Source organism: Apodemus sylvaticus, chromosome 6, assembly GCF_947179515.1.
Source record: "Apodemus sylvaticus chromosome 6, mApoSyl1.1, whole genome shotgun sequence".
Taxonomy (NCBI): Eukaryota; Metazoa; Chordata; class Mammalia; order Rodentia; family Muridae; genus Apodemus; species Apodemus sylvaticus.
Window position 1 is genome coordinate 87,515,685 of NC_067477.1, and position 26,428 is coordinate 87,542,112.

Genomic DNA, 26,428 nt, shown 5'->3' on the forward strand with positions numbered 1-26,428 from the left:
ACCTTGCTCCAGATGCTCTCTATAAATACAGAACCTCATCAAACCCTAATTCTTCATTTCTGAAGGGACATTTTAGAGTAACTGTTCAAGAGCCAAAATATTCTATCTCACAGAGAACTAACTTAATCATGGTGTTTATACATATTCATATTTTTCCCTTTCTGCTTAAAAGTTATTTACACATCTGCGCCTAAGGTAAAAAGTAATGAGATTCAACCACAAAGATGAGTAAATAATATATAATTGTAGTGTTGGAATTTATCAATTAGAGTGGTTGCCTCCATATTCGCCTTTCTTTTGATCTTCTTGTAGACATATTGTTATTGACTGCAAATGTCTCAGTATTTTTGCTCATTGGAATGTGCTTTGACAGATTAATTATATGTTATCAGGCAGTTGAAGATCAACTAAAGATATGTGGCCACAAGAGGGATCTTGATGTCTTGGAGCTGTTTCTTTCTAAAAAGTAAGTATATTTCATTAAAAAAAAAAATCAACACAGAAGAGAATCATTTTGCGATCTTTTATAGAGGCAAATGTTTTTCCATTACACCTTCTTTAAGGACTGACTGGGTAGGTAACCACAATTGAGTAACTACACCACATATGAGGGTCTGCCTCTTACACTGGAGAGGCAAGACATTGAAAAGGTTTAAAAGGCAGAGGTATTGAGCTAGGCTGTCTAGGGATGATCTTGGCATGTTATGTAACTTTCCTGCTAGGATTGTCACATTTAAAAACAAATAAAACACCAGGTAAATATGAATTTTAGAAAAACACTGAGTATAACTTTAGTATCATTATTTCCCAGACAACATGCACTACTTTTCAAAATCTGCAAATATCAACTAGATACCTTTTACTTCATTTAGTAACCCTACTCTTGTATAATAAGCCAGCCTCGTTACAGGATTGCTGTGACACTGAGCGTTGGAAACTAGAGACCTGGTACATGATAAGCGTTCAGTTATTATTATGAAGATTATGATGATGATATACCATAAAAACAACTCTTTTGCTATAACCCTTGTTAACCCTTGTTGATTGTATTAGCAAACAAGAAAACCTCTCCTTTACATTTATAAAATACAGTAGCCCCAGTGTCTGAGACAGACTCCGGGTCTTAACAGTAGAGATAATCCAAAAGTTGCAGCTAACCAAGATGCCCCTCACTGGCCATTGGCTCTTTAAGCATCAGAATAAATAAGTTATTATTTAGGATCACACTCCATAAAATCTTATCTCTGCCATTGTCAGGATCATAATCTGCTGAAAGAAATAGTGGAAAGGATATTATTCTTTCATTCTGACAGAATCTGAAAAAGAGACAAAGATTCATCTTGTGCCTCGTGCTTACCCGGAGCCTCATAAAATCTGCTCTTTATAAAGAATCCATCCTCAGGTAGCGGGTTATAGTGAAACAAAATGGACAAAGACTGGATTGCTATTCCTCTTCATTAACTTGTTATGTTTATTTTGTATTGGGAGCTGGGTAGAAAAAAAACTTCAGGGAATAAATGCTTCGTTTCTACCTTGTAGGACTCAGAGATCAAACTCAAACCATTAGCTCTGCCTACAAGTTCCTTTAACCCTGAGTTATTTTACTGGACCTGTGATTTTGATTTTTCCCCTTTTTGGGCCTCTGTGGCCATGGATAATTTGTGTGTTATTATATAATAGGCATGGCATATTTTTTTTAAATCTTTGAAATACAGCCTAACTTTAATGAAAGAGCCCAGTTTAACAATGAATTTAATCACTGTGTCTACAGTGATTTGAGAAATTATTCATTAACAAACATATTTCTTTGGCCATATTAAATATTTGCTTTTAACTTATTATTACAGAAAATGTGTAATTTTTTAGTGGTTCTGAATTGCTTGTTGGTAAGATAATAAAGAGATGCTCTATTTGAAATTTAAACCAATGCTTAGATATAAATCATTAGCAAAGCCCTTTACCCAGCATGGACATGAATTTGATCCTTAGCTTTAAACAAACAAACAAATAAATAAATGTTTTAGAATATAATGAATATAACAAAAACATTTTGAATATGTTCAAGGTCGTGGTTTGAGCCTTTCCAGAAATTAGTTAGACTTAAAACAATAATAAAACTGTATATGGTTGAAATGTTGCATCAATAAGCCTTTTGCAACTCCAGCAATGGAATACTGTGGATCACACGAGTGTGTAGATAAAAAAAGGATAGCTTTAAAACACTAGAAAAATTAGAAATATCAACCCCTGGTTGTTGGTGATTAGTGGTCTTCTTAAATGACAGAAAACAGAGTTGGGACAAAAAATATTTCACCGTCTATATGCATAAACTAGATGATCTTTGCTTAAATCCCTGTTGCTCTTGCAATGACAGTGTCTTCTCAGTGCCCCGTGGTAACTGCAAAGCATATAATCTGTAATATGCATTGACATGTAATTGTCAGCAGAAGTCATAGCATCATTAGTAGTAAATTTATATCTTCTCTGCTTGCTTGGCCCCATCTTAAAGCATAACATCACATTCTTGTTGTAGGACAGGCTTGTGTGCAAAAGAAATATTCCCAGCTTGAGAGCCCTTTTTAAAAAGTGAATCACTTTGTTATATTTATCTAATAACCACATTTTCAGCACCCATATTATTACTATAAAAAAATGATAAGGATGATTGGACCCATTGATAATGTTCTAAGGGATTAAAATGTATAGGAAATTGCCAAAGAGAGGCTCAAAACCATTACACTTCTAAGTAGAGGTCTTTTTGATCATATCAACAAAGAGTTGACATGCTCTCATCGCTGTCTAGTACCAGAGTACCAGACATGCACCATGTTCCCAGGAGTCCTTCCCAGAAACAGACTGTAGGCAAGGGAGGGGGGAATGATAGAGAGGGAGAATGATAGAGAGGGAGAAGGAGAGAGAGGGAGAGGGAGAATGTGTTAGTGCTGCTTTGGAGAAGCCTGGTATGTTATTGTATCCGAGCAATTGTGTGGGCAAGGGTATGTAAATCCGAAGAAGACAAAAGAGAAATAAACAAAAGAAAGAAAGGAGCAGACTAGTTCTTTGTAGAAAGAAAAGTTAATGTAAAAAGAATGAGGTCCCCCTCCCCTCCACACAAGAAAAGCCAGGGTGGCTCATGCCTTTAATCCCAGCACTTGGGAGGCAGAGGTAGGCGGATTTATGAGTTCGAGGCCAGTGTGGTCTACAGAGTGAGTTCCAGGACAGACAGGACTACACAGAGAAACCCTGTCTTGAAAAAAAAAAACAAAAAAACAAAAAAAAACAAAACAAAACAAAACAAATAAAACAAAACAAAAAGCCCAAAACCAAACAAAAGCAAAAACAAAAACAACAACAACAACAACAAAAAAGAATGCGATCCAATCCCAATCAGGTAGGGGTCATCAACTGAAGGCAGTTGTGGGGAGAATCATGACATGTGTGAACTACAGGTTAGCATTTTATTATAAAATTTGCACTTTTACAATACAGACCTGGTGGACCCTAAACAAATAACAGAACTTAGTTTTACCAGGAGTGAGACAAACTGACATTATTAACCTTCTGATGTAATACAGACTTTCCACCAATGTCATTAAGATGATATATCTGGAATGTAACTGTTACAAACCTGTAAGATGAATCAAGAGTATTTGGTGGTCCGCTGGCCAGTTGCCGAGGGCTTTTCAATATGTAAATGTGTTAATGGGGAAGACTTTGGCAAATGGAAACTTAACATGACTGGAGTTAGGTCAACTGTAATATATGAATATTGATAAAACATACGAACTATAAAGGAAATGTAGGTGAGTGGGGGTGTGTGAATAATTTGATGGTTTACTTTTTACTTTGCTGAATTAAACTCAGTCTCCTTAGGTAGGTGCTGCTTTGATCAGGAGAATAGTGAGCAACAAACTCCCTCCTCAGTGTCTGTCCTTAATTATCCTAGCAATATCATCTCCTAGATCTTGTGTGGCCTTGACAGGACCAATCACAGAGTGAGGACCTGCAGACAAGACTAAAGCAGCACCAAATTCAATTTTTCCCACTGAGTTGACAGTCCAGCGTCCATTTTTTTTCTTCCTCCCCATTACCCAGCAAAATGTTTTGAAATAAGATTGAAATAAACTCTGCAATAATAAGATATAAGTTTCAGCTAATGAACTTTACTGACATTAAAAGCTTAAATTTAATGATATTCTTTCTGAAATTAGAATATAAGTGTACCAACGATTCTGAAAGGAAAAAGAGGTCTTGCCTGATCCTCCAAACTATCCCAGCAGTATGGTCAGCCTTATCAATAAACAAGTGACTTGTTGCTCATATTCATGTTTTTTTTTCTCCTTTCCAGGGAACTGACAGAGGTTGTTGATCTTTCTAGATTTAAAAAATTAAGATATTTGTGGCTCCATCATAATAAGGTAATGTTATATTTTATCTTTAAGTTACTTAAGTGTCTTGATTTTATCCTCTAATGGAGCTAATATTTAGAATATTTGTAAAGCTTAACGTCAAATAAGAAACACACAAACCTGAAACCAGATATACCTATCAGATGTAGGTATATCTGGTATATTGAGTAAAGCAATGTGAGATTCTATCAGACCACAGATTTGTTTCTGCCTCCCAAGTTTTTTTTTGATATAATATTTTATTTACATTTCAAATGATTTCCCCTTTTCTAGCCCCCCACTCCCCGAAAGTCCCGTAAGCCCCCTTCTCTCCCCCTGTCCTCCCACCTACCCCTTCCCACTTCCCCATTCTGGTTTTGCCGAATACTGCTTCACTGAGTCTTTCCAGAACAAGGCGCCACCCTTCCTTTCTTCTTGTACCTCATTTGATGTGTGGATTATGTTTTGGGTATTCCAGTTTTCTAGGTTAATATCCACTTATTAGTGAGTGCATACCATGATTCACCTTTTGAGTCTGGGTTACCTCACTTAGTATGATGTTCTCTAGCTCCATCCATCTGCCTAAGAATTTCATGAATTCATTGTTTCTAATGGCTGAATAGTACTCCATTGTGTAGATATACCACATTTTTTTGCATCCACTCTTCTGTTGAGGGATACCTGGGTTCTTTCCAGCATCTGGCAATTGTAAATAGGGCTGCTATGAACATAGTAGAGCATGTATCCTTATTTCATGGTGGGGAATCCTCTGGGTATATGCCCAGGAGTGGTATAGCAGGATCTTCTGGAAGTGAGGTACCCAGTTTTCTGAGGAACCGCCAGACTGATTTCCAGAGTGGTTGTACCAATTTGCAACCCCACCAGCAGTGGAGGAGTGTTCCTCTTTCTCCACACCCTCTCCAACACCTGCTGTCTCCTGAATTTTTAATCTTAGCCATTCTGACTGGTGTAAGGTGAAATCTCAGGGTTGTTTTGATTTGCATTTCCCTAATGACTAATGAAGTTGAGCATTTTTTAAGATGCTTCTCAGCCATCCAAAGTTCTTCAGGTGAAAATTCTTTGTTTAACTCTGTACCCCATTTTTAATAGGGTTGTTTGGTTTTCTGGAGTCTAACTTCTTGAGTTCATTATATATATTGGATATTAGCCCTCTATCTGATGTAGGATTGATGAAGATCTTTTCCCAATTTGTTGGTTGCCGATTTGTCCTTTGGATGGTGTCCTTTGCCTTACAGAAACTTTGTAATTTTATGAGGTCCCATTTGTCAATTCTTGATCTTAGAGCATACGCTATTGGTGTTCTGTTCAGAAACTTTCTCCCTGTACCGATGTCCTCAAGGGTCTTCCCCAGTTTCTTTTCTATTAGCTTCAGAGTATCTGGCTTTATGTGGAGGTCCTTGATCCATTTGGATTTGAGCTTAGTACAAGGAGACAAGGATGGATCAATTCTCATTCTTCTGCATGCTGACCTCCAGTTGAACCAGCACCATTTGTTGAAAAGGCTATCTTTTTTCCATTGGATGTTTTCAGCCTCTTTGTCGAGGATCAAGTGGCCATAGGTGTGTGGGTTCATTTCTGGATCTTCAATCCTGTTCCATTGATCCTCCTGCCTGTCACTGTACCAATACCATGCAGTTTTTAACACTATTGCTCTGTAGTATTGCTTGAGGTCAGGGATACTGATTCCCCCAGACTTTCTTTTGTTGCTAAGAATAGTTTTAGCTATCCTGGGTTTTTTGTTATTCCAGATGAATTTGATAATTGCTCTTTCTAACTCTGTGAAGAATTGAGTTGGGATTTTGATGGGTAATGCATTGAATCTGTATATTGCTTTTGGCAAAATGGCCATTTTAACTATATTGATTCTACCGATACATGAGCATGGGAGGTTTTCCCATTTTTTGAGGTCTTCTTCCATTTCCTTCTTCAGAGTCTTGAAGTTCTTGTCATACAGATCTTTCACATGTTTGGTAAGAGTTACCCCAAGATACTTTATACTGTTTGTGACTATTGTAAAGGGGGTTATTTCCCTAATTTATTTCTCAGCCTGCTTATCCTTTTAGTATAGGAAGGCCACTGATTTCCTTGAGTTGATTTTATAACCTGCCACTTTGCTGAAGTTGTTTATCAGCTGTAGGAGCTCTCTAGTGGAGTTTTTTGGGTCACTTAGGTAGACTATCATGTCATCTGCAAATAATGATAGTTTGACTTCTTCCTTTCCAATTTGTATCCCTTTGACCTCCTTATGTTGTCGAATTGCCCGAACTAGTACCTCAAGTACAATATTGAAAAGATAAGGAGAAAGGGGGCAGCCCTGTCTAGTCCCTGATTTTAGTGGGATTGCTTCAAGTTTCTCTCCATTTAGTTTGATGCTGGCTACTGGTTTGCTGTATATTGCTTTTACTATGTTTAGGTATGGGCCTTGAATTCCTGCTCTTTCCAAGACTTTAAGCATGAAAGGATGCTGAATATTTTCAAATGCTTTCTCAGCATCCAATGAAATGACACCGACTTCTTCCCTTTGGCTGCCTGGAAGCCCCTCTTGCCTCTTGCAGGACCTGGAGATGTGGTGTTGCCGCCCAGGCTGATCTGGATCTGGAAGCGGAGAGATCTGAGTGCTCCCGCCAGAGGCCTCAGGACTGGAACCCCCTGCCTCCCAAGTTTTGTGAAGGAAAGCTTAGACAGTCACTCTTTTCCTACTAATATAATTCATTCAGTCAATTTCTTAGATCAAGTTCATAAATGAAAATATTTTTCACATATTATTCTTTCTTTACAAATGAAACACAGACAGGCACAGAAACACACACACATACCCTGCCTTGGTGAGATGAAATTTACATCTCATTGTTGAGGCATTTATCGCAATCTCATTTCAAAACATTTTCCTGGGAATGGCATGACTGTAGATGGCCAGCTGCTTTCTTTATTACCTAGGGAGATGTAGTCGTCCCTTTCCTTGCCTCCTCACCTCGACTCCAGTCTTCTCCTAGGATGGGATGTTGGCAATTGTCTTTACCTCTATCTTTCAGCCATGTTTGGTATGGACTGGGGTGGTGTGGAGGTTGATGACAGCAAAGGAGAAACAGTTCTTTGTTTTGTATCCACTAGCACTGTCCAGTTTGGCTCTTGACTCTATGGTTTATCTAGAAGCGTCCCTGCTAGGTCCCTTGTGATGTTTTCCATCTACCATGCTGTTCAAGGTCCCCTGTGGTAAGGGCCTGGTGACCAGCCTATAGTGCTAATAAAGGTGGTGGGAACATTAGGAGGTGGGGGGCCTAGGGGACACCTCATCACATCCTTGAGGGTCTATTGAAACCATGGCCTCTTCCTTGCTCTTAGCTTTCTGGCTATCTTGAGCACTCTCATCTGCCACACATTCCTCCTAAAATATTCTACCTCACTATCAGCCACAATTCAGCTAGACTAAAAACAGAAAAAAAGCTCTGAAAGCTCTAAAACCCAGGGCGAGAATAAAGTCTTGCCTCTAAGTTGATTTTCTTCAATATTTAGATATAGCAACCGAAAGCTAGCCACTCTCCAGTTCCAGTTCTTTCCACTCACTGCTCCTCGTCTTTATCCAAAGGCTACTTCTAACTGAAGTCTCTGGAACTTGACACTATATACTTTGGCCATCCATTGTAAAGTGTCTCAGATCTGTATTCTGTTATTAATATTGCATTTGTAAGCTTTTTACTAGTGTATGTTGATTACACAGAATTAGAGGTTTCAGATGTACATTGAACATACTCACTCACACACACCATTATCCTCTCCAAGTCTACCTCTCCTGGTTCCTCTCCTCATCTTAGATAGTTTTTCTTAAGCTTCCATGTCTTGCTTTTTAAGTTTGTAACCAACATATAAGAAAAATCATGTGCTATTTAGTCAAATGTCTGGCCTATTTCATTTGACATAAAGATGCTCTGTTCTCTCCAATGTTTTTCTGAAATAGTATGATTTTGTTCATCCTGTGATGACTTAATATACCTCTGAATGTACCACTGTACACACCCCCCCCCACACACACAAATGCACACATTTTACTTACCAATTAATACATTGTGTTATAAATTTTTATATTAATCACAAACTTATGTGGCTGACTGGCTCGCTTTATTTTAGCACTTACTGATCAGATTACTTGTTCTTTTGATGTTTTAATTTTTGTTTCAGTCTTTGTATTTTGCCTTGGTTCCTGTAGAATAGCTGGCAAGAGTTTTTGCCCACTCTAGTCTGTCTCTTGACTCTAATTGTTTCTCTTTTTTTGCAGAGGCTTTCTTATTTCGTGAAATCCTATTTGTAAATTCCTGCTAATATTTCTAGAGCTATTAGAGTCCTAGTCAGGAAATTGTTGCATATGCCTCTGTCTTTTTTTTTTAATTAAGGGAATTTATTTTTTTAATTATTATTTTCTAAATTCTTTGTTTATATTCCCAATGCTTTCCCTGTTCCCCTCCACATATGTCCCATAAGCCTTTTCTCCACACATTCTCCAATCATCTCCCTCCCTTTTTTCTGTCCTGGTACTCCCCTAAAATGCTGGATCAGGCCTTTCCCAGATCAGGGCCTTCTCCTTACTTCTTCATGGGAGTCATTTGGTATGCTACTTATGTCTTGGATATTCAGAGCGTCTGAGCTAATTAATATCCACTTATCAGTGATTCCATTCCCCTTGTATTCTTTTGTGATTGGGTTACCTCACTTAGGATGATATTTTCTAGTTCCAACCATTTGCCTAAAAATTTCATAAATTCATTGTTTTTAATTCCTGAGTAGCATTCCAATGTGTAAATATACCACATTTTCTGTATCCATAACTCCATTGAGCGACATCTCGGTTCATTCCAGCTTCTGGCTATTATGAATAAGACTGTTTTGAACATAGTGGACCATGTATCATTATTGCATGCTGGGGAATCCTCTGGGTATATACCCAGGAGTGGTATAGCCAGGTCTTCCAGAAGTGTCATGCCTAGTTTTCTGAGGAAAATCATTCTGCCAGACTGATTTCCAGAGTTGTTGTACCATCTTACAATCCCACAAGCAGTGGAGGAGTGTTTCTCTTTCTCTGCATCCTCCCCAAAACCTGCTGTCTCCTAAGTTTTTAACCTTAGCCAATCTAACTGATGTGAGGTGAAATATCAGGGTTGTTTTGATTTGCATTTCCCTAATGACTAATGATGTTGAGCATTTCTTAGGTTGCTTCTCGGCCATCCTAAGTTCTTCAGGTAAAAATTCTTTGTTTAGATCTGTACCCCATTTTTAATAGGGTTATTTGATCCCTGGGGTCTAACTTCTTGAGTTCTTTGTATATATTGGATATTAGCCCTCTATCGGATGTAGGATTGGTGAAGATCCTTTCCCAATTTGTTGGTGGCAGTTTTGTCTGCTTGATAGTGTCCTTTGCCTTACAGAAACTTTGTAATTTTATGAGGTCCCATTTGTCAATTCTTGATCTTAGAGCATAAGCTATTTGTGTTCTGTTCAGGAACTTTTCCCCTGTGCCCATGTCCTCAAGGGTTTTCCCCAGTTTCCTTTCTATTAGTTTCAGTGTGTCTGGTTTTACGTGGAGGTTCCTGATCCACTTGGAGTTGAGCTTAGTACAAGGAGGTAAGAATGGATCAATTCTCATTCTTCTGCATGCTGACATCCAGTTGAACCAGTACCATTTGTTGAAAAGGCTATCTTTTTTCCACTGGATGTTTTCGGCTCCTTTGTCGAAGATCAAGTGACCATAGGTGTGTGGATTCATTTCTAGGTCTTCAATTCTATTCCATTGGTCTACTTGCCTGTAGCTGTGCCAATACTATGCAGTTTTTAACTCTATTGCTTTGTAGTATTACTTGAGGTCTGGGATATTGATTCCCCAAGAAGTTCTTTTACTGTTGAGAATAGTTTTAGCTATCCTGGGTTTTTTTTTTTTTTGTTGTTGTTGTTTTGTTTTGTTATTCCAGATGAATTTGAGAATTGCTTTTTCTAACTCTGTGAAGAACTGAGTTGGGATTTTGAAGGGGATTTGGTTGAATTTGTATATTGCTTTTGGCAAGATGGCAATTTTAACTATATTAATCCTGCCAATCCACAAGCATGGAATATTTTTCCATTTTCTGAGGGCTTCTTCAATTTCCTTCTTCAGAGACCTGAGGTTCTTGAAGATCTTTCACTTGTTTGGTTAGAGTCACACCAAGATACGTTATATTGTTTGTGGCTATTGTGAAGGGTGTCATTTCCCTAACTTCTTTCTCAGCCTGCTTATCCTTTGAGTATAGGAAGGCAACTGATTTGCTTGAGTTGATTTTATAACCAGCCACTTTGCTGAAGTTGTTTATCAGCTGTAGGAGTTCTCTGGTGGAGGTTTTCGGGTCACTTAAGTAGACTATCATGTCATCTGCAAATAGTGATAATTTGACTTCTTCCTTTCCAATTTGTATTCCCTTGACCTCCTTATGTTGTCTAATTGCTCTAGCTAGAACTTCAAGTACTATATTGAAAAGATAAGGAGAGAGAGGACAATCTTGTCTAGTCCCTGATTTTAGTGGGATTGCTTCAAGTTTCTCTCCATTTAGTTTGATGCTGGTTACCAGTTTGCTGTATATTGCTGTATATTTACTATGTTTAGGTATGGGCCTTGAATTCCTGTTCTTTCCAAGACTTTTAGCATGAAAGGATGCTGAATTTTGTCAAATGCTTTTTTAGCATCTAATGAAATGATCATGTGGTTTTTTTTTTCTTTGTTTGTTTATGTAGTGGATTGTATTGATGGATTTCCTTATATTGAACCATCCCTGCATCCGTGGGATGAAGCCTGCTTGATGATGGTGGATGATCATTTTGATGTGTTCTTGGATTCAGTTGGCAAGAATTTTATTTAGTATTTTTGCATCGATATTCATAAGGGAAATTGGCCTGAAGTTCTCTTTCTTTGTTGGATCTTTGTGTAGTTTTGGTATCAGAGTAATTGTGGCTTCGTATAAGGAATTGGGTAGTGTTCTTTCTGTTTTTATTTTGTGGAATAGTTTGAAGAGTATTGGTGTTAGGTATTCTTTGAAGGTCTGATAGAATTATGCACTAAAACCATCTGGTTCCGTGCTTTTTTTTTTTTTTTTTTTTTTTTTTTTTTTTTTTTTTTTGGTTGGGAGACTTTCTATGACCCCTTTTATTTCTTTTGTGGTTACAGGACTGTTTAGATGATCTGTATGATCCTGATTTAATATTGGTGTTTGTTATCTGTCTAAGAAACTGTCCATTTCCTCCAGATTCTCCAGTTGCATTAAGTATATAGGCTTTTGTAGTAAGATCTGATGATTTTTTGAATTTCCTCAGTTTCTGTTCTTATATCCCCCTTTTTATTTCTAATTTTGTTAATCTGGATACTGTCTCTGTGTCCTTTGGTTAGTCTGGCTAAGGGTTTATCTATCTTGTTGATTTTCTCAAAGAACCAGATCCTGGTTTTGTTGGTTCTTTGTATGGTTCTCTTTGTTTCTACTTGATTGATTTCAGCCCTGAGTTTAATGATTTCCTGCCTTCTACTTCTCCTGGGTGAAATAGCTTCTTTTTGTTCCAGGGCTTTCAGGTGTGTCTTTAAGCTGTTAGTGTATGCTCTCTCCATTTTCTTTTTGGAGGTACTCAGGGCTATGAGTTTTCCTCTTAGCACTGTTTTCATTGTGTCCCAAAGATTTTGGTATGTTTTGTCTTCATTTTCATTAAATTCTAAAATGTCTTTGATTTCTTTCTGTATTTCATCCTTAACCAAGGTATCATTGACTATTGCTCAGTTTCCATGTCTATGTGGGCTTTCTGATGTTTTTTGTTGCTATTGAAGACCACTTTTACTCCATAGTGATCTGATAGGAGGCATAGGATTATTTCAATCTTCTTATATGTGTTGAGGTCTGAATTGTGACCAATCATATGATCAATTTTGGAGAAGGTAACATGAGGTGCTAAGAAAAAGGTATATTCTTTTGCTTTGGGATGAAAAGTTTTATATATATATGTATGTTAAATCAAATTGGTCCAAAGCTTCAATTAGTTTCACTGTCTCCCTGTTTAGTTTCTGTTTTCCTGATCGGTCCATTGAGGAAAGTGCAGTGTTGAAGTCATCCATAATTATTGTGTTAGGTGCAATGTGTGCTTTGAGCTTTACTAAAGTTTCTTTTATGAATGAGGGTGCCCTTGCATTTGCACATAGATGTTCAGGATTGAGAGTTTTTCTTGGTGTGTTTTTCCTTTGACCAGCAGGAAGTGTCCCTCAGTGTCTCTTTTGATGACTTTAGGTTGAAAGTCAATTTTATCTAATATTAGAATGCCTACTCCAGCTTTTTTCCTGAGACTATTTGCTTGTAAAATTGTCTTCCAGCCTTTTAATCTAAGGTAGTGTTTGTCTTTGACCCTGAGGTGTATTTCTTGTATGCAGCAAAATGTAGGGTCCTGTTTACGTATCCAGTCTGTTAGTCTATGTCTTTCTACTGGGGAATTGAGTCCATTGATGTTGAGATATTAAGGAATAGTGATTATTACTTCCTGTCATTTTTGATGTTATTTTTTATATTTGATTGGTTATCTTCTTTTGTATTTGATGAAAGAAGGTTACTATCTTGCTTGTTCCAGGGTGAAGTTTCCCTCCTTGTATTGGTGTTTTCCTCCTATTATCCTTTGTAGGGCTGGGTTTATGGGAAGATATTGGGTAAACTTGGTTTTCTCATGGAATATCTTAGTTTCTCCATCTATGGTGATTGAGAGTTTTGCTGGGTATAGTAGTTTTGGCTGGCATTTGTGTTCTCTTAGAGTCTGCATGAGATCTGCCCAGGATCTTCTAGCTTTCATAGTCTCCAGGGAGAAGTCTGGTGTGATTCTGATAGGAATTCCTTCATATGTTACTTGGCCTTTTTCTCTTACTGCCTTTAATATTCTTTCTTTGTTTGGTACATTTGGGGTTTTGATTATTACGTGACAGGAGGTATTTTTGTTCTGGTCCAGTCTGTTTGGAGTTCTGTAGGCTTCCTGTATATTCACGGGCATCTCTCTCTTTAAGTGAGGAAAGTTTTCTTCCATAATTTTATTGAAGATATTTGCTGGCCTTTAAGTTGTAAATCTTCACTCTCATCTATGCCTGTAATCCTTAGGTTTGGCCTTCTCATTTTGTCCTGGATTTCCTCGATGTTTTGGGTTACAAGCTTTTTGCATTTTGCATTTTTTTTTTGATAGTTGAGTCCATGGTTTCTATGGTATCTTCAGCATCTGAGATTCTTTCTTCTATGTCTTGTATTCTGTTGTTGATATTTGCATCTATGGCCCCTGATTTCTTCCCAAGGTTTTCTATCTCCAAAGTTGTCTCCCTTTGTGATTTCTTAGTTGTTTCTACCTCTGTTTTTCGATCCTGGATGGTTTTGCTCAACTCCTTCACTTGCTTATTTGTGTTTTCCTATAATTCTTTAAGAGATTTTTGTGTTTCCTCTTTCATGACCTCAGCCTGTTGACCAAAGTTCTCCTGGATTTCCTTAAGTAATTTTTTTCATTTCCTCCTTATTGGCTTCTATCTTTACACCCGTATTCTCCTGAATTTATTTTAATGATTTTTGTGTTTCCCTTGTAAGGGCTTCTAACTTTTGATCCATTTTCTTCTGAATTTCTCTTAGAGATTTATTTATGTCCTTCATGTGTTCCTGTAACAGCATCATGACTAGTGATTTTTAAATCCAAATCTTGTTTTTCTGGTGTATTGGTGTATCCAGGACTTGCTGTTAATTGGGCTGAAAATTGGGTTCAGATGCTGCCATATTGCCTTGATTTCTGTTAGTAACGTTCTTACATTTGCCTTTTGCCATCTAGTTCTCACTGGTGTTAGTTGGTCTTGTTGTCACTGGCTGGTGCTTCAACCTCCTTTGAGCCTATAAGGCTATTTCCACAACACTGGATGACTGGGTTTTCCCTGGCCCAAATTGCTGATGTGCTGCCCTCCTCTTGGGTACTGTTGAGAGCCCTGGTGTATCCTGCCCCAAGCAATGTTATACTTGGGTTGTCTCTGTGGACTGAACCTGGCGCTGCCTATCTGTTCTGTCAGGGAGCGAAGGTGGCAGCGTGGGTCCCTCAGGGCACCAGCCCCACACCTGACTGGCACACAGAGGAACCGCTGCTCTCCCAGGTCCTGGGCACAGGCGGCAGCCTGCAGCTCGGTGGTCTGCATCCCCAGAGGTCTTAAGACTCTGGATAACTCAGTACCCGGGGTCGCCTATCCCGTCCGGCTGGGGACAAAGGTGGTGGCTGCCAACCTCGCCACAGCAGAGTACCCGCGCCTGCCTCTGTCTTAAGATACATTCCCTATGTTTTCCTCTAGTCACCTCAGAGTGTTGGGTTTTAAATTAAGAACGTTGACCAGACCAGCTTTTTATGCTCTCTCACTGTCATACTCAAGACCCTGGATGCATAGATCTTTCTCCTTTAGTCAAAAGAAAAGGATGTCAGTAAGTCCCACTGTTAGTGACATGAATTTAGCTTTTTCAGGAAGCACCGGGCACCAAGCCATTATGTCTCAGAGGCGTGGTATGCAAAGCTTCCATTAGAGACTGTGATTTAGTAGTAAGAGCTCCCCACCCTACCCTTACAGTAATGGTTTCAGTGTAGGGCTCTCAGCTCTTCCAAAGCCAAAGAACAGAATCAACTGACACTCAAACCCAGGCAGTAAGTATAGTTAACTGGTTGGAAGATGGCTTTTAACATTTAATGTGGCTTGCAACAGCCTGGATTTTGCTTATTATACATTGATACATCAACCTGAGCATTTTGAATTCAGATTTCCAAACACCAGCAGTAAGAAAGATAATAATCTTTTTCCTGACAGTGCTGCCTTTGTGCAAGACTCTATATTCACAACACTGAATTTTTAAACAGCTATGTTTATGAAACCATTTCAATGTGTCATTGTATTTTCTTAACCAACTGGGTGAAAATGGAAAATGAAATTGCTTTCAGTATTAACTATAAGCATCAGACTGTCCCTTATCTTGAAGTATTTTCTAGAAGGGAAAAAAAATACAAATACCTTCAAGGCTCAGGCAACTAACAACCGGAATAGAAAGTACAGGTACCACAGATGGATATTAAAATTCAAAAGCCTTCTAGACACCCTGTCAGAAGTTATCCTGGGTCATAGGATGCAAAGTCTGAGTAAAACCAAGATGGCAATCATCCGGCATGGCAACAGTGACTCATTTTTGCTTTCAGAGTGGCTCCTTGTGGTGGTCACTTCTGAAAGGGAGAACATGTAAAAGTGCCATACCATGTCCAAGGCAAACATGATTAGGGAATTTGGGGAGTTTCCTGGCTGTCTGTGAATGAGTCTTGTCTGCCCCCCTGTCACCTGTTGACTTTTCATACAGTTTATCTACAGAGGCATTTTGCAGAAAGCAAGGGATTCCACATTTGTCAACACCATATTCTTTCTTTAGAAGATGGGGTGTGGGGTGTGGGGATGGGGTGGGAGGAGAGTCAGAATCCTTCACTTGTCTTTTTCTTATGTGCAAAGGACTCTATATTTTCTAAACTCCTCACCTGCTTCTTCTATATATAGTCTGTGTAACTATATATAAAAGGTGAACCCACCTGACACATTCTAAGTGCTCCTGAGATTAGTGAATGAAGCTAACATGAACTTTTCTACTGATTAATGATTGACTGGGTATCAGTAATTCAGAAATTTGGGAGATATCTCTTGGGTTTACTTGTAATATGTTTGAATATATGCATTTAGAAACACCTTACCTTTTTCTAGAAAATAATTAAGAGCTCCCGTACTGAATATAAAAGCCATTAATAAACAAAGTAAATGATATGACTCCCACATAATTTGTGCTCTTATGATGAATTTCTCTTACCTCAGGGCAACATTGACTGTATTACTTTGTCAACTTTGTTGAAAGGCTAATATTTGGCCAAATGTTTAAAACATTAAAAAAATTTCAAGCTGGCAGTAGTGGCACACGCCTGTAATCCCAGCACTTGGGAGGCAGAGGCAGGTGAATTTCTGAGTTTGAGGCCAGCCTGGTCTACAGAGTGAGCTCCAGGACAGCCAGGGCTACACAGAGAAACCCTGACTCAGAAAAAAAAAAATTCAGCAGAAATAATATGAAGCTCTCTGCAAGGCTGTGAAAGCCATGGATGTGAGCAGTATATATTCAGTCTTGACCGAATATGTGTGTGCACACACATGTTTATTCAATCTTCCTCCACTCTTAGAATAAAGCCCAGGAGTTTGGTCTGTTTTTTCTCGCTGCTGTGCCAACAAACTTCAGCAACTTGGCACTGCCTCTTTAATGGAAGGATGAGTAAATTAAAAGCCTAGAATTTTCTCATAAATGCAAAAATTCCAAGTTGTCAGTGAATTACAAGTGGCATGTACTTTGATCATCAATTATAAACTTGAGGAAAGTAAGTGTTTCCTCAGCATTTTGTTTCTGTGAAGTTGATGTGTTAGTTCCTATTCATTAGCCATCACAGTAGGAACTTTTCTTCACATAGTCATCAATTTAAGTAATAAAAAGGACAGGACAGAAGTATTCTCCTACTGATTTCAGGAGAAAACATGCTTATTGAAATGGTTTTGGGTAGATATTAGGAGATTTAAAAATAAAGTTAAAAAAATTCTCAGGATCAAATGCAAGCGTGGTAAAAATTAAAACCTGTATGGCAGAGTGAGTTTCCACAGAGAGCAGCAGAAGCCTGTGCTGGCCATGTTGGTGTCTGCATCACCAGCCGCTACACGAGGACTCTCAACACCTCCACCATCCCAGCTTTGGACAACCTTGTCTTATCTCTGCCACCATGAGAATTAGCGCTTGGTGCTTTGCCTTGCTGATTCCTGATTGAAGAACAGGGTGGGTACACTGTGATGGTTTAGTCTGGATACTTCCATGCCTACCTGCAGAAAGTCTGGGATAGCACATATCTTGTGTGATAGAAAGTAAGCTCTAATTTCTGCTAGGAATCACCGAGGAAGTCTTGAAATTGTGAAGAGGTTCAAATTCTGATCTCTCAAATTTTATTAGATAGTGTTTAGAGAGACACATGTGCAAAATAAAGGACCAGAAATTCAGGAAATGATGATTCCTGACAGAATACCATGGAATGAGCAACTATTTCATGAATGGATGTTGAGCCGAAGGCTCCGGGAGAGATACCTTTCTGTCCCTGTTGATTGAATCGCAACCTCTCCGGTGCTGCTCCTGCAATATGGTGTGCTCATTACTGCTTCAAAGTTCATCATGACAGAGCAATGTTCCTGGGTAGGTAAAACACTAATTAATGAAGCACTTGCACACGCAGTTGCAGAGTAAAAATGAAGATTTGGCCTTCTACCCCTTTAAAAATATAGTTTTAAAATTTCAATAGCACTATATGTACTCACGTGGTAAAAGTAAAAACTTAGGTAGTGCTACTACAACTTAGCAACAGGCCCAGGGGCTTACCCTGTCGGCCGTCCTTGGAAGAGCACCCTTCAGTTCTTCTCAGTGGAACTTTGTTTGCTTCCTGATTTGTCTCTTTTGCACAAGCTATTTTGTTTCCACTTAGGGACATGAGGGAGGGTTTAGTTCTTTCCCATACTTGTCCCCACTTGTACCACACACATACACACTTCCCACTTCCTGATCTCCTTATGTGGTTGTAGTGTAATTTTGGTTAAATCAATATTCACTCAATTACATTGTTAAGACAGAGTATGCTTTTCAGAACTAAACCTTGCTTTATACTCTGCTATTCCTTTGTTGTCCTTCTGATTCCCTGGAGTTCTTGATTGTTTGATTTTCCACCCTAAGGGCTGAATCATGTCTCCCTATATTCACATGTAGAAGATATGATCCCTGGAACTTGGAGATAGGGCCTTTAGAAGTAATTAAGTTAAAAGGGGTATTAAGGGTGGGCCCTAATCCAATATGGCTTGCAGTTTTATAAAAGAGAAGATTAGGGCTCACAACGAGTTGCTATTCATATGCACATGGGAAAGTTCAAGTGAGGAAAAAGGTGACCTCTAAGAGGCTGGAGAGGCCTCAGAACTACACCCAACTCCCACCAATGCCTTGGGCTAGTCTTCCAGCCTATACATGGTAAAGAATTTTCTATTTCGGGAAAACATTGCATGATCTGCTCTAGCAAGTTAATACACCTTTAAAATGTTCTTTCTTCTTACTCAACCCAAACTCTTGTCAACTGAGCAAACCTGAAGGCGTTCAGTTCCTTCCATGTCTTAGTTTGCTCTGCCCTTTAGACGTACATGCTCTGGACTGCCTGCTCCATTTCTGTGTGTAGCTCCTGCCCCCTTCACGCCAACCCCAGGGAAATCCTAAGACTTTCCCCTGTCTCCTGGAATGCTTGTCTTTCTTTTTCCTCCACTATATACCTGGATAAGGATTTGCAGGTCATCCATGTTTTCTTACTGTGAATGCCTATGATTGTGCGTGTTTGATCCTCATATATGTACTAAGAGATTGTCTCATTTCACCAATAGAATTTTGGGTTTGTGATAAGGTATCTTTCCACTATTTTCCAATGTATTGACTGCAAAGTGAGTCCTGGTATTGGGAGTGGGGGTTGGCGGGGGAGGTGGAGGTGACCACATGTATCCACACATGCACATGAGTGAAAAGACCTGGACATCCATACTCATCTTATCTTCCACTATTCTGACATGTTATGTGTCGATAAGTGTGATGGTTGGTTTTAATATTCCACGTGACTCAATCTAGAATCTCCTGAGAAGGTTGACCCGAGGCTACATTTGTGGAGGGTTGTATTCATTGTGTAAATTGTTGTGGGAAGACCCAGCCCACTGTAGTCAGCAGCAACCCGGTGAGGGGTGGGGGCGAATACTGCACTATATCCGAGTGGAGAAAGCAAGTAGAACAAGCATGCATTCACTTCTCTCTGCTCTCAACTGTGGAGATAACTTGACTAATTGTTGTAATATCCTGGTTCGTGGGCTCGCCTGCTACCACCATGGGCTAAAATTAACTTCTCCCTGTCAAGAAGCTTGCTCAGAGCAGCAGAAACAACACTGAACCCATTCTTACCTGTTGTGCTGGATTTGAGGATATTTCAATCCAAAAACCTCTTGTCTTTTGATTTGGGGAGATTTTTCTTAAGTATTTTCATTTTTTCCTCTTTAATGTACATTTTTCTCTTCCTGGAATATACACATATACTCAGAAGCACACATACACAGTCAAGTACAGGCACATAATCACATACACACAAACGCATATGAATATGTAAGATCCGAAGAATGAGGGTGCTCCAGCGCCCCATGCCTCGGAAGGCCACACCCATATCACTAGCGAGAAACAGCACAGTGCTCCATGCCACGTAAGGCGACACCCATATCACTCGTGAGAAATGGTCTCAATGCAATAGAAAGAGGATTTTTATTCCAGAGGCTCTGGGGTCCACAGTCATACACCGCGCAGGGGTAGAGGACTGTGGGACCCCGTGCAACTGAAAACAGGAGTATTTAAAGGGTGAGAAATCACAAAGCAAGGGATGGAGGACAAAAATCGCAAGGCAAGGGGTGGAGAACAAATCATGCACAGAATGGGGAAGTACAGAATGAGGAAGTCAGGCAATAGTTTATGCCTTAAGAGATTATTTGGAGCAAACGTTCTTGGGGCATTGTATAAAACATTGGACCAGTCATCAGATGTGTCAAGAATATGGTAAGCTAGTTCCTAGAACAGGGTGGGCTATCTTTCTCAAGCTGAAAGCAGAAAAACAAGTTACTCTGTGCTGGGCTAGTTGTTTAGGGGTCTAAAAACATTGAGTTGGTGTCTCTCAAATACACATAGAACACACATCCACACATGTAACTGCTGAACTGTAGAGAGCCTTCTAGCATTTTTCCTCTCATTTTCCTGTTTGTTTTTCACATGTTGCTCTTCTTCCTACCGCCCTTCAGCTTTCTCTGCCATGCCTTTGTCATGTTCTTAAAGGCTGCTTTCAAATTTTTAATTTTCAACTGCTCTTTTATCTAAATGTTTATTTTCTCATTCATATTTTTTTACTTTTCAAAATCAGAATCTCACATAACAGCTTCCCACCATTACTACCATTACTCAACTTTCTGAGGTGCTGGGTTCAAATTTAGTGTTTTCTGTGTGCAAGTCAAATACTCTATTCATTAAATTACATCCCTAGCCCCTAAATGTTTATTTTATATACACCTTTTGAAACATGTAATCCAGGGAAATTAAATATTCATATAAGGTTTTATGTAAAATATGTTTACCTTTTATGTTACCTTATGTGACTTTAATTTTATTTTTAAGATTAATTTTATATACATATATGTGTGCATATGCATACATGTGTGCAGGGGCTGGCTGAAGCCAGAAGAGATGGAGTTACAGGTGGTTTTAAGCAGTTAGATATGAGTATTCAGAACAATGCTCTGCAAGAGCAGTAATTTTAACTGTGTGCCATCTCTCCAGCTCAGATCGCTAACATTTTTATGAAGGTATAACTGATGCACAAATAACTTTATACATTTAAAATGTACAGCTAAGTGGTGGTGGCACATGACTTTGACGCCAGCACTTGGTATGTAGAGGAAGCCAGATTTCTGTGAGTTTGAGGCCAGCCTGTTCTGCAAAGTTCCAGGACAACCAGGGCTATACAGAGGAAGCCCCTGTCTTGAAAACAACAATAAAAAGTACATATGAAATGTACAACTGAGTAATTTTGAACAAATACATACACACCCATGAAACCATTGCCACAACCAAGATATACCTCTGCCTTGCAGAAACTTTGCAATTTTATGAGGTCCCATTTGTCAATTCTTGATCTTAGAGCATAGGCTATTGGTGTTCCGTTCAGAAAATTTTCTCCTGTGCCTATGTGTTCAAGGCTCTTTCCCAGTTTCTTTTCTATTAGTTTCAGTGTGTCTGTTTTTTGTGGATGTCCTTGATCCTCTTGGACTTGAGCTTAGTACAAGGAGATAAGAATGGATTGATTTGGGTTCTTCTGCATGCTGACCTCCAGTTGATCGAGCACCATTTGTTGAAAAGGCTTTTTTCCACTGGATGGTTATAGCGCCTTTGTCAAAGATCAAGTGACCATGGGTGTGTGGGTTCATTTCTGGGTCTTCAATTCCATTTCATTTATCTACCTGCCTGTTGCTGTACCAATACCATGCAGTTTTTAACACGATTGCTCTGTAGTACTGCTTGAGGTCAGGGATACTGATTCCCCCAGAAGAAAGATCTTTACCAACCCTATATCCGACAGAGGGCTAATATCCAAGATATACAAAGAACTCAAGAAGGTAGACTCCAGAGAACCAAATAACCCTATTAAAAATGGAGTACAGAGCTAAACAAAGAATATTCACCTGAGGAATATCGAATGGCAGAGAAGCACCTAAAGAAATGTTCAACATCCTTAGCCATCAGGGAAATGCAAATCAAAACAACCCTGAGATATCACCTCACACCAGTCAGAATGGCTAAGATCAAAAACTCAGGAGAAAACAGGTGCTGGTGAAGATGTGTAGAAAGAGGTCCCTTTCTCCTCCACTGCTGGTGAGAATGCAAGCTGGTACAATCACTCTGGAAATCAGTCTGGCATTTCCTCAGAAAACTGGGCATGATATTACTGGAGGACCCTGCTATACCACTCCTGGGCATATACCCAGAGGATTCCCCAGCATGTAATAAGGACACATGCTCCACTATGTTCATAGTGAAAGGATAGAAAATAATACAGCCTAATTCTAATGACCCCAAGAAATCAGGAGTTTAAAAAGCTATCTCTCTTTGTTAGAAACTAGGTAAAAGGTCACATTCCAGAGCCCGCCCTTTGTTTAGACCTAGCAGAAAGGCCTTGAATAGGTGATCCTGGCCCCATAGGGTAACTGGAAATGGGCTAAGCTTATCTTCTGTAAACTTACCCCATTACCCCTAAGCAGGAGTTCACGGTTTTTGGGGTCTTACAATAGCAGCCCTATTTATAATAGCCAGAATCTGGAAAGAACCCAGATGTCCCTCAACAGAGGAATGGATACAGAAAACGTAGTATATTTACATTATGGAATACTACTCAGCTATTAAAAACAATGAATTCATGAAATTCTTAGGCAAGTAGGTGGAACTGGATAATGTCATCCTGAGGTGACCCAGTCACAAAAGAACACACATGGTATGCACTCAATGATAAGTGGATATTAGCCCAGAAGCTCAGAATACCCAAGAAACAATTCATATATCAAATGATACCCAAGAAGAATGAAGGAGAGGCCCCTGGTCCTGAAAAGGCTCAGTGCAGGGGAATACCAGGAGAGGGAAGCATGAAGGGATGGATTGGGGAACAGGGGGGAGGGAAGAGGGCTTATGGGACTTTTAGGGAGGAGGGAACCAGGAAAGGGGAAATCATTTGAAATGTAAATAAAGAATATATTGAATAAAAGTATATATAAAAAAATGAAAAAAGAAAAGATATACCTCATTCAAAAAGAAGCCCAGAGCTTCTGTGGGTTGTGCTTGCTTGTTTGGGGAAAAGAATTCTTCAAAGAAATTTACCTCCTTGTCAAATATTTAAGTGGACACTGCCACATTGGCAACTACAAGTACCATATGTCACATTAGAGTTCTAGAATTTATTCATGTCTCATAACTTTTACACACTGATCAATGACTTCTATTTCCCCTGTCCTGGGCCACAGCAACCATTGCGCTCTACTTCCTGCGTCTAGGAGTTTGGCTATTTAGCTACCTCAAGAGTAAAATCTTACTGTTTTGGTCCTTTCAAGGCTGTCTTAGTTCATTTAGCATAGTGTCTTCCAAGCTCAGCCACGATACACTGTAGGATTTCTGTATATTTTAAGACTAATATTCTATTAATATTCCTTTGTATGTAAACTGCAGCTTTTCTTAAATCTCCTTCCCTTTCTGCAGAAGGTTGAGTTGTTTTTCACCCCTGGGCTGTTTTGAATAATACAGCAGTAGATGTGGGAGTACAGACAGGTTAACTCTTTGAGATCCAGATTCCGTTCTTCTAAATATACATTGGGAAGGAACATTGCTGACCAGGATGCAGGGATGCCCTCCATTAGCAATCACATATTTAACATTCCCAAGAGTGCAGCTGAGATCCAATTTTTCTGTATCCTTGATAACATTTTTTCTTTCTTTAAATAGTTCATCCTAAAAAATGTTTGAGGTAATTAAAATGTTTATTGCATTTTTATTGATTGGTGGGGGGCAAGAGGGTGCAGGCACACCTGTACCATGGTGTGTGTGGAGGTCAGAGGATAACTTACAGGAGTTAGTTCTCTCCTTCCACTATGTTGGCCCCAGGGATCAAACTCAGGATGCCCCACTTGGCAACAAGTGCCTTAATGCGCTGAGCATCACACACACACACACACACACACACACACACACACACTTATGTTTTCTTTGTTTTAAGGATAAAAATACCCTCTAATATCTTCAAGCATGGCAATAATAGGAGTTATTGCTGCTATTTTTAATATATATTCATATTATTTCTGTGTTTCTTTTAATTTCTATTTTATATCAGAATTTTGCCCTTAAATGGCTTTTATAAATTGGCTGTATTTAAGATAAAAGTTTGAAGGCTAGAGAGAGGGTTCATGCTTAAGAACACTCACTGCTCTGGCTGGACCTATTTCAAGCACCTACCTCAGATGGCTCGAAACTGCCAGTAATTCCAGTTACAAAGGTATTCATTGCCATCTTCTGGCTATGGACGTGGTACACATAAACACACACACACACACACACACACACTTTAAAAAGAAAATTTGCGTATAGTAAATAGTACATGCCTTTAATCCCACAGCCAGGAAGCAGAGGAAGGCAGATGAATCTCTCAGGGTTTAAGGTCTGCATAGCAAGTTCCAGGCCATCCAGGGCTATAGAATAAGAGATAAAGGATGGACATCTAAATGTTAGTTGGAAGTGTGTGTGTGGTTGGGCGTTGCCAATGCAAACTTGACTCTAGAGTGTCTGCAAGGCAGAATTTGAGGGAACCTGGGTGCATGGGCATCTCCTCCTGTGGTCAGAATCCTCAGGAAAGCCTTTTGGCAATCCTCTGCCCCAACAGAAAGACTGAATATCAGGGCTTTGAAATCCAAGCTGGAGAAAATGGTTTTCAACTTGTCAGGATTCTGGGAAATGTAATCCTCAAAGGCAGCATGCTCTACCTCTAGCTCTGCCTGGTGTCTTTTGGCTTTAACTGTGTAGGAACGCTTCTGTTCTTCTCTATTCCATTCTGTCCTGTCCTGTCCTGTCCTGCCCTGTCCTGCCCTGTCCTGTCCTGTCCTGACCTGTCCTGTCCTGTCCTGTTTTTTCTTCTCTTCTTCTTTCTCTTCATCTCTTTCTTCTCTTCTTTTCTCCTCTCTTCTTTCTTCTTCCTCCACACTCCTCCTTCTCTTTATCTCTTCTATGTGTCAGGAATGTTAGGTGCCTACTGGTAGACTGGAAACATTCTCTAGAAACAGAATATTTACTTAATTCTCTTTATAAGTTCACTACTAGCCCTGGAGTACTATGGGATGTTTCATATATGTATTCAATGCCATTAAGTCATGCTAATTCGATTTGGCATCATCTCAGTCCCCTGTCTGTTTAAAAAACGATTTGTTTATTTTATATGAGTATGCTATGGCTGAGTTCAGACATGCCAGTAGAGGACATTGGATCCCATTACAGATGGTTGTGAGCCACCATGTGGTTGCTGGGAATTAAACTCAGGAACTCTGAAAGAGCAGTCAGTGCTCTTAACCACTGAGCCATCTCTCCAGCCTGTCACCTGTCAGTTTTATTGATACAATTGAAACTATTATTCTGAAATATACAGTGCATTGTTGTTGACCCTTGACAGATTCAGTTCCATCTGAATCATAGCAGCCTTTCATTAAATAACTACTTGTTCCTTCCTTTCCCAGTCTCTAAGTAGACATCTCTCTTCCTTCCACTTTATAGATTCTACTTCGGCCACTTACCCACATATGAGCGTGATTACATAGTACTTGCCTTTCTGTGCCTGACTTGTTTTAATTAACTTGACTTCCAGGCTCTTCTGTGTTATCAAAATAACAGGTTTTCCTTCTTTTTGAAGACTGACTTGTATCCCATTCTTTAGCCACTTATCCACTGAGAGTTTAATTTTGTATTTTGGCTATTGTGAATAATAATACTCCATTAGCAGTATAGCCAACACGCTACACTACTAGCCAGTAGTTATCTTTCAAAATGTTCAACTCCATTGACTCTATCTTATGAAATGGGTGTGTCCTGACTGAATGAGTCTCAGACCCAGGACAATGGCAAGGCTTTCCCCTGGTCAGGCTTGAAGAAATGGAAAGGCCTTCTTTTAGTTGGATTTGGCATGTCAACAGTGTACAAAATGTAGCAACCACAGTTTGGAAATATGGTGACCACCTTGATGGACTCAAAGGCCTAGGCCCCGCCCATCACTGGCACTCCAGTACCCCTTGCTTTATTGTCTTGAAGGTGTGTTCAACCAGTAGTGGCTCTCATTCTCAGTCCCCACCCTTCCCAACCACACCCACATTCCTTCCTGGTCTTCTCAGAAAGTGACTTCAAGGGAGAAGAATTAGTGAGGAGCTTGGTGCCTCTTGGAGCACCTCTCTAGCCTCCTCTTCCCTCTGCCACTCTCTGCCCCTTTTCAATCCAGTCATTTGCCAAGGACTAGCCTCAGCTTAGAGAGGGGTTCTGAGGAAGGAGTGTCTGAGAACAGAGAAACAAATGACTCCAAGTCAAATCATGGGTCCAAGCTGGTGGCCTGTGTTCTGTTGGAGTCAGATTCCCAGCTGGCTTACATTCTGACCTGCTCTCTCTCTCTCTCTCTCTCTCTCTCTCTCTCTCTCTCTGACCTAGTTTCTTGCAAGATCTCCAGACAGCTCTTTTTATTCTGCTCTAGACCATTGTCCAAGCAGTTCTCTCTAGCTATTCTAAAAAAATTCTCTGGCTCTCCTGCAGATTGCA

General features: G+C 39.5%; 1 protein-coding gene across 1 annotated transcript in view; it reads left to right on the forward strand.

Annotated features, from left to right (window-relative positions):
• The window catches only part of Lrrc72 (leucine rich repeat containing 72), a 53,611-nt gene that overhangs the window by 5,465 nt on the left and 21,718 nt on the right, over positions 1 to 26,428 (forward strand). Inside the window, exons 2-3 of the mRNA XM_052185930.1 lie at positions 393 to 466; positions 4,349 to 4,418. Coding sequence (XP_052041890.1) covers positions 393 to 466; positions 4,349 to 4,418 — 144 coding nt within the window. The remainder of the gene's footprint in view (positions 1 to 392; positions 467 to 4,348; positions 4,419 to 26,428) is intronic.